Source organism: Arctopsyche grandis, chromosome 4 (assembly GCF_051622035.1).
Source record: "Arctopsyche grandis isolate Sample6627 chromosome 4, ASM5162203v2, whole genome shotgun sequence".
NCBI classification, from domain to species: Eukaryota; Metazoa; Arthropoda; class Insecta; order Trichoptera; family Hydropsychidae; genus Arctopsyche; species Arctopsyche grandis.
In genome coordinates, this window is record NC_135358.1 from 13,592,528 (window position 1) to 13,601,485 (window position 8,958).

The following is an 8,958-nucleotide window of genomic DNA, read 5'->3' on the forward strand; positions in this document are numbered from 1 at the left end:
AAATTAAAATAAAATTGTGAAATGTCTAAAGAATTGCATATTATTTGTAATAAAATATTGTAAATCCATTATAGTAGTAAAAATACATATTTTACTTGTATGTATATAAATGTTTACACACACACACACACACACACCCATGCATATGTATTCAAAACATATACACACACCCACATATGTACACACTAACTACAAAGTTAGACAATTTATTTTAAATAATAATAAACGGTTATATTTTATGAACTATGTTATTTTTTTCCCGTTAATGTTTATTTGTAAAAGTAATTCTGATTAATTCGAATGACTACCCTCACTACTCTTGAAGTTTTGGAAAAGTCATAAAACGTGAGACCATATTTTATCGATTTATTTTATGATTAAAAAAGTCAACATTTCATTAACAACAATTTTATTACGAAAATAAATGACATAAATCAACATTTTCACTTTCGAAATGAGAAAAGTCGGTGATATACTGTTTGTCCATCCCGAATGACACTTCACTGACACAACCTATGAAATTAGTCGAATATAAACCTCTCGTACGTTCAGAAGTCGACACATTGAAAGGAAATCCACCTAAAACATTGTTGATTAAAGTACAATATCTACATATGTATATCAGTTACATTTTAACACAACAATCTACTTACAAAAATTTTCCAATTTTACTCACCAATATACATGACAACATCAAGATTATTGTTTTCATAGTTGAAGCCATTTTCTTCATAAACGATTTTTCCATCAGTCGTTACAGAAATATTGCCAGTTTGAAACTTAAATTGCAAAGAATGCCAATCTCCATTAGACAATCTTCCAGCTTGAAGCACTTTAATAATTTCCGTTTCATAAAATGGTTCTATATTCCAATTGAGATCATTTTTCGTGCTTTTTGTACTATTAGATTTCGTTTTACCATGTTTTGGAAATGTCCAACTGATTTTCAAATAACCACCTTCTAATCCCACACTCACATACTTTTTATTGTTCTGAAAATAAGATTATAATTAATCTTAATTGATAAAAACTTACAATTTATTTGATTTGTATTTACCACTTCCCCCCAAAGAAGGAGACCATCAGATTTCGCAGTAGTGAAGTTCAAATATATGTGATTAACATTTCTTTTATAACGCATTTTATTGTGAGTTATTTGTTTTGGACTATTTCGCAGTTGCCTTTCGTCTATTATCATGTAACTGTTACCTCTAAATTGTGGTGTATCAACTTTTATTTCTGAAAAAGATTTTATATAGGAAATAGTCCAGTAATATACATATATTATTTAAATACTCCAGTAATATAAATATACATATATTATTTAAATATTCCAGTAATATAAATATACATATTATTATATTGCCGCCTCCCCCAAGTATATTAAATATATATTAAGTAAGTGAGATTCTTACGATTTTGGCAAGCGTGTCCGTTCCATCCAGTTGGACAAATACAAATATTTTGAATGCATTTCCCTTTATTGCATTCTCCAGACTTGCAGGGCATTACCTGGATACATTGCGGGCCCACATACGGTGGTTGACAAACGCAGCTAGCGACGTGTTGACCCTGCTTTTGTGTTATTATACAAGTTCCACCATTCCAACACACATCTCCACCACAAATATCACCATCACAATCATTTATATTTCTAGATTCTAGAATTTGAAATGAAATCGAACACAATTTTGTAATATCACTAAAAAACTGAAAACGGAACTGAAAAACTTATTAGAAATGTACCGAGAATATTTTCTGCATTGAGAGGGAAAGGCTGTGAATTAATTATCATCTTGCGAACACATCCTGTAAATGGCATGGGATGCCCGGACATTACATCTGCAGGAAGGGTTGATAAATCATTTACACCACCTAAATTAAATTCAAATTTTAAATACCTCTTGATTGAAATATGCTTAAGATTTCACTTAAAAAAACTATGTATGTACATATATATTAAGTAATAAAATAAAATACCAATGTAAACCGATGTATTGAACGAAGTGAAGAAGTGATGTGATGTTAAAGTTTCCGTCGTCACCGTTCCGTCTACCCAAAGAAATAATTTTCTACCATAACGTCCAGCTCGTATTGTGTGCCATGATCCAAGAGAAAAAACAACACCACTTCTCAATACGATAATTATCTTACTCCCTATTTGCTTTCCTCCCCATTCGTGTCCTATTGTGATATATTTAAAAACAGTCAAACAATCTTTCAACAGAGCAATTCATTTTTATGTATTAATTACCTGCCCATCTATATTCCAACAAACCGCCTTGTAAAGATAGCGAAATAAAACATCCATCAATCGTTTCAGTATAGAATAATATTCCCTTTGGGTGAAGCGGTCGTACTTCAAATTCCAAGCTAAAGTGAATATCTCCGAGTGGCATTGCATTCATTTTGAAATATGAACGGAGTCCCAATAAAGACACGTCAGAAAACTCTTCACCTATAAGAAAAGCGTTTATTTATATTTAATTCTGTTGAATAAAATTATTTTATCGAAACAAGCATTCATACTTTTTTCACAATATGTTCCAGAAAACCCGAGAGGGCAATCACATTGATATCCCATCATTGTGGGTACGCAGGTTGATCCGTGTTCACATTTATGATTGGCAGTATCGCAAGGATTCAGCTGATTTGTACACAATGGACCAAACCATCCTTCCGTACACAAGCAACTGTAGAAAATTTGGTATGTGAGATTAATATATTACAGTGAAATATTTAGTTTAATAAAAATGAAATCACCTATAAGTGGCAGAGTGATGAAGACAAGCGCCACTATTATGGCAAGCCATTAAATGGCATTGTGTTACACTGCATTGACCGACGGCTCTTCCTCTTATAGGATTCCACATAACACCGTTGCTTTTACTTCCTATATTTCCTACCCATACATCCCAAATACACCCAGAAAAGCCATCATGTAAAGGTAGGTCGTGTGGTAAATTAGAAAAGTTAGCCGATTCATGACCACCTAAAATACGAATTTATAAAATAAACCATTTTTTTTTTGATCGGAACGCTTTCATCGTTCAATTAAATGTAATTATAAATCTGTATTTTAATACCTAAGTAAAGTAATGGAACAACATCTAAATGTATAAGATTCCCTGGAGCATTTCCTGTAATATTTTGCATATTATCTACAGCTAACCACGCGGTCCTTCCTAATCTTCCAATTTTTATTTGATGAGATTTTCCATTTCTGGTGTTAATGGGTCTCGATGTAAATATTCTTCGAGGACCTTAAAATAATTTAAAACCAATCATATATTTGTACTTATATTTGTACAAATATATAAAACACAAATAAATTACCATTTCCTAGATTCCAAGTCAACATAATGTATCCCTTAACAAAAGTAACCGCCAAATGGTCACTCTTTGGATCATGTAAACCAGATTGACCCAAAAATGCCAACAAAGAAATTTGATCCATATTATTCGGTTGTATTCGAAAACGAATTTCTATTCCTTGTGAAACTAAATTTTTCGGTAATTGATAGACGGCAAACGATGATAATCCACTGACCATTGCTGAGAACGAGGGTTGAACTATTTCCAAATCTAAAAATTAAATTATTTTACTACATCACCTTTTACAATACTTTTATAAGTTTTATATACATATATGAGAAAATTCATTACTGTGTTCACAATATAATCCATGCTTTCCTAATGGACATAAACATAAAAAGCCACTTCCAGGATGTTGTACGCACGTTCCTCCAAATTGACATGGATTCACCCCACAAACAGATTTTTCACAGTGGCCACCCAAATATCTTCATTTCAAAATAAATATAATTATCATTTGACGCTAAAATATCATAGTATAGTTGTAATGTTAAATAATTAAAAAAATTACCCGTTAGAACAACTGCACGACCATTTACCATCGAAATCATTACATGTGCCTCCATTCATGCACGGATTAGAAAGACATACTAAAGAAGAGCATTCTTTAATTTCAAATCCATCACTAGCATCGTTAAATATATGCCTTGTCTTTCCGTCAATCTGAATGAAATAAAACAAGTTTTAAAACAGTCGAAAATTATTTAATGACATATCTATTCTGTTGAATCTTACTCGTAGTCCTAGCATGCAACCTGTGAACGAATCAATGTCTTGCGGAGCGTGATGTATGATTCCAAAACCTTCAGATATTGCACCAAGATGTAGCCAAGAGTCCTTTGATGAAGAGTACGGTGATTGTGCTGCTATTTGTCCGCCGCTCATTGCAAGTGTTTCATTCATGTGCAAAGAAGCATTGCAATGACGTCTTCCATCAGTCAACTCCAATCTAAAGATTTATGCAATGAAAAATTAACAGTTTTATCATAAGTAAAGAGTTGTGAGGTTTTCTTACATTGCTTTAATATCCAATTCGTATCCATTATTTATAGGGACTTCTAATTCGCTCAAAAGCATGGTTTGATATCCGCATGAAAATTTAAATTTCAAAAGTCCTCTGTTTACATATAAACACATGTATATGTCTTGTCCAATATTTGCGTATAATATCAATCCTTCTGATGAAAACGTTCTCGCTTTCAATTGTACCATTATGCCTGACGTATTGTACAGTTTGTGTGTGAGATAAGAATCTCCGCTGAACGCTGCCGTCGCTACTCCAAGCACGTTTTCACAAAACAATCCGTCAAAGTCAAATTTGCAAACACACTAATGCCAATAAAAATTGTATTACTTTTTGATTTATATTAATTGATCACTTCGATTGTTAGTTACTAAACAAGAGTTTGTTACCTTTGGACCCTCGGATGAATGGATGCACGTACCGCCATTTAAACAAGAAATTTCTGAACATTCTGATGATTCGGTGCTAATCATACTTGTACTGTCAATAAATCCTGTAGGTTCACTTTGATATAAAGTTGGCGTGAAAGATATTGTGGGAGTTTCGGTAAAAAGTGAAGTCTCCCCAGTTGTAAAATCTTCACTTGTATAAGTAAAAACTGTTGTATTTAAGATATCAGTCTTCATTGAAGTTGTAATTTCACCTTCAGCCTGAGAACTATAATGAAATTGTGTCACAATATCAGTCGTTGCCACTGTTGAAGACAGTTCAAATTCACTATCAGATATATTCTCTAAAGAAACTGTCGTCTTAAATCTGTCAATTTCTGTTGTAGCAGCAGTATATTCCATTGTACTTTCAGTGGAATACATTGTAGATTTATTTTCAAACATAGTCATAGTTGGGCTTATGTTTAGCGTTGGTGATTCAGTCTTGAAATCGGTTGAAAGGTCAGTAATCTGAGAAGTCGACTGACTATCTGTTGAAGTAGAATCACTCGTAGGTGTAAATGTAAAAGCGGTTGAATATACGTTATCAGTTATATTATTAAACGAAGAAAATGTCGTTGTTTCGAAGTTATCTTCGCTTGTAACTGTCATGTTTCTGTTGAAAGATTCAGTCGTTGAACCAAATCCAGTTGTATACATTTCCGAAGTCGACGATTGCGTTAAGTCCGTGATATACGATGTGTAAGTTGTTGGGTATAAGCTAACATTATTAAATCTACTGTAAGTACTCTGTTCCCAAGAAGTCGTTGGCACAGTTGTCATTGAAAAGTCTTCAGTTATTGTAAATTGTGACGACGTCGATAAATCAGTTACATCTGTCATTGTAGCACTCGTGTCTTCTTTTTCAGACGTAGTCAAATAAGTTAGTAGAGTGGTGTCATATTTAGTTGAGAAAATATTTGTGGTGAATTCGACTGTGGCAGGAGATGGACTGACATATGAACAATCAATTTCATCGCCGTCTAATATTAAGCATTCACACAACACACCAGTGAGCATCGGTGGACACGAACATGTGAAATTGTCGACTCCATCTATACAAGTCCCACCGTTCATACACCTAAAATTTATGAATTAGATTTGTCAATGTGCATCTTATCTATAATTTTATTGTTGCTTAAATTATATTTTTCTTACTTAGGACCTAAAAGACATTCATCATATTGATATTGACATTTTTCTCCATGATAATCAGGTACACAGTAACAAACTCTTATAGTATCTTCCATGATGCACAAAGCATTGTTTGTACAAGGATTTTTGGTACATATTTCTATGACTGACTCACAGTTTTTCCCAGTGTGTCCTACAAAATACAAAATAGTTGTAAGATATGAATGATTATATTTACAATTTCTTTTAATACACTAAACACTATTTTACAAGTTAAAAACTATTCAATTGGTATTAAAAATGTATTTTATAAGCAATTTTAATTTCAATATTTAAATAAAAAATCAATACATGTGGAATAATACAATTTATACACCTGTATTATGTTTTATTAACTATCGATATACCATATCATACCGAAAGTGCAAGCACAGGTGTAATCGGCATGCATGTCGATGCACAATCCTCCATTTTGACAAGGAGATGATGAACACTCATCCACAGGGTTTTCACAAAGCTTTCCTTCCCAACCTATCAATTACATATATTAACATATTAATTTGTTTTCAGAATGTAATACCATAGTATGATGACACTGACCTGAACTGCATTTACACGTGAAAGACATTCCTAAACCTTCGATGCAATGACCACCATTTTGGCATCTGGTTTCCTCAGTAGAATTGCATACGGTCATATCTATTTCACAAAATGTTCCCAAATAACCAGGTGAGCACAAGCATTCAAACTCATTGGAAGCATCCACACAAGTCGCATTATTTTGACAAGGGTTCGACTCGCACTCGTTGAAATCTTCTTCACAATCGGCTCCTATCATATATTACAAAACGATTTCATTATAAATTTCAAGCCCAATAATAATTATGATGATAAAAGAAATGTGAGACAGTTTGAAAATCACCCATGTAACCATCCGGACAAGTGCAATTGTATTCGGCAATACCGTCGATGCACGTTCCACCATTTTCACATGGCGATGACCAGCATTCGTCCCAATTAGTTTGGCATTGTACTCCCGTATATCCATCGATGCAATAGCAAGAATAAGTGCTGAAAATTATTATAATAAAATTTAATTTAATCAAAAAAAAAAAAACTATTGTTACTACGTACATAAAGTAATAAAAATTTAGGGTTTAATCATATTTTTATAATATGGACATATAATTCATTCACTGGATACATATGTAATTGCTTTAAAAAATATCTAAACTTTTTTCACGCCTACACTAATATAACATAGTAGCATTCAGACAATCATAACGAGCATTGGACAATAGAATAATAATAGAAATATTTAAATAGGCACCTGTTGATGTCGTCCATGCATATTCCATTGATGCACGGATTGCTTAGGCATGCGAAACCCGCAAATATTGTTCCAGGAAGCAAGAGCAGTATACATGTTGTTAAAAAAATATTTTGAAACCTCCATTTAAAATTTATTCGCAAATCATAAACTGATATTGATGTATCTATATCGCTCGACACCTCACAAGTTCTCTTCTTCATATCACATGTTAAGCCTCATATCTGGAAATCAAATCAGAAGATTTTTTTGTTTGTTAAAATATTTCTATCCTTTAAGTCGGAAAAGTCAAATTCGGAATTCAATTCATGTAATCATTTTTCTAAGACGAGCATTAAAACCTATTATTTCTAGATCTCTCCTATTATTTCTAGACTCCAATATCTTATAGCCAATCGCAGAACGAATCTTATCGGTTCAGCGTATTGATTTGAATCTTCCTCTTGTTCCCACCACGCTACCAAGCAGCAGTACTCAAAAGTAAGATCAATGTATTTACAGAGTCGTTGAATTACATACTTATTTAGGGAATAAAGCGAATAAGTATTCTCTAAACATGACGGGTCATTCGCAGCTTTTCTCAGAATAAAAACAGCCCAATTATCGTATTGATATTTTGTTAAATCGACTTATTATTGCGACAATTAACTTCATTTACTAATATGTATATATTGTATGTACAATATGAATATTCGATGGATGAAGTTGTTCATTTTATTACCAGGAAGGCCCAACAGGTAAACTCCAATGCGCCTTCCTGGCCAATTATAAACATCGATAAACAATTTATAGAGTAAATTTTACAGAGCATCATAGAGACATCTATGGATAAATTTGCCAAATTTGATAAATTACCATTTTTATTAATCAGTGAATTTGCGAGAAATTGTCAAGGTTGACAATTTGTTGGAACCGTTACAATGAAAATCAGATAAACTGGCACAAATGATCGACCTGGAGTCACATATTCAAGGTCTGGCTAGCAGCACTTGGTAGGGATTGAACCCGTGACTACTTGGTTTCAAAGCATTACATGCTAACCACTAATCTATGCTGCTCATAAATATACATATTGTAAATATTGACAAATACATATTAACATACACTCAATTATATTTTCTAACAATGAGTATTCCCTTAGAGCTTTAAAACATATAAGTTTTTACTTTATCTATGTATGTATGTAGTAACAATAGATGAAGTTTTGTGATCATGCGAAAATTCGAACTCGAGATTTTGACTGATTCGAACTCAGAATCAATTACTGATCACGTTTTCATGATCTAGAAAAATGTGTGTGTGTGTGTGTGTTAGTATGTGTCTGTGTATTTTGGGGATTTTTTGAACACTATAGTCCTATCGAACTGAAACTTAGTATCGGTTACTATAATTCTTATCGATACGACGTAATTTTTTTTAACGTAAGTTGACCGGAAATGATCCCTCCCCACGTACATAGGTGTTCTCTTTTTTTAAATTTTTGAATTTAATTATCTCCCAAACCGCTAACCAAATTAGACTGTTGAATTTTTTTAAATGTAATAAAAATTATAAATTTTATACCTTTTTTTAAAAATATTTTTAACTCTAACCTTTCGGCGTGTTTAACTGAGATATCATATCTAAAAGTTTAAGGTTAATACCAATTTATAATTTACCACTACCAC

At 32.6% G+C, this 8,958-nt stretch overlaps 1 protein-coding gene across 1 annotated transcript; it reads right to left on the reverse strand.

Moving 5' to 3' along the window:
- Nucleotides 1–395: 395 nt before the first annotated feature.
- On the reverse strand, nucleotides 396–7,509 carry eys (eyes shut). Its single transcript, XM_077429619.1, has 21 exons — nucleotides 7,292–7,509; nucleotides 6,884–7,032; nucleotides 6,562–6,792; nucleotides 6,379–6,492; nucleotides 5,986–6,154; nucleotides 4,789–5,908; nucleotides 4,391–4,704; nucleotides 4,111–4,324; nucleotides 3,887–4,038; nucleotides 3,667–3,803; nucleotides 3,337–3,585; nucleotides 3,087–3,263; nucleotides 2,764–2,992; nucleotides 2,530–2,693; nucleotides 2,255–2,458; nucleotides 1,981–2,184; nucleotides 1,747–1,875; nucleotides 1,416–1,661; nucleotides 1,058–1,239; nucleotides 677–992; nucleotides 396–579 (listed from the first exon to the last, which is right to left on the reverse strand). The coding sequence occupies exons 1-21, from the start codon at nucleotides 7,492–7,494 to the stop codon at nucleotides 413–415; spliced, it is 5,070 nt and encodes a 1,689-aa protein (XP_077285745.1). The 5' UTR covers nucleotides 7,495–7,509; the 3' UTR covers nucleotides 396–412.
- Between the last annotated feature and the right edge of the window lie 1,449 nt (nucleotides 7,510–8,958).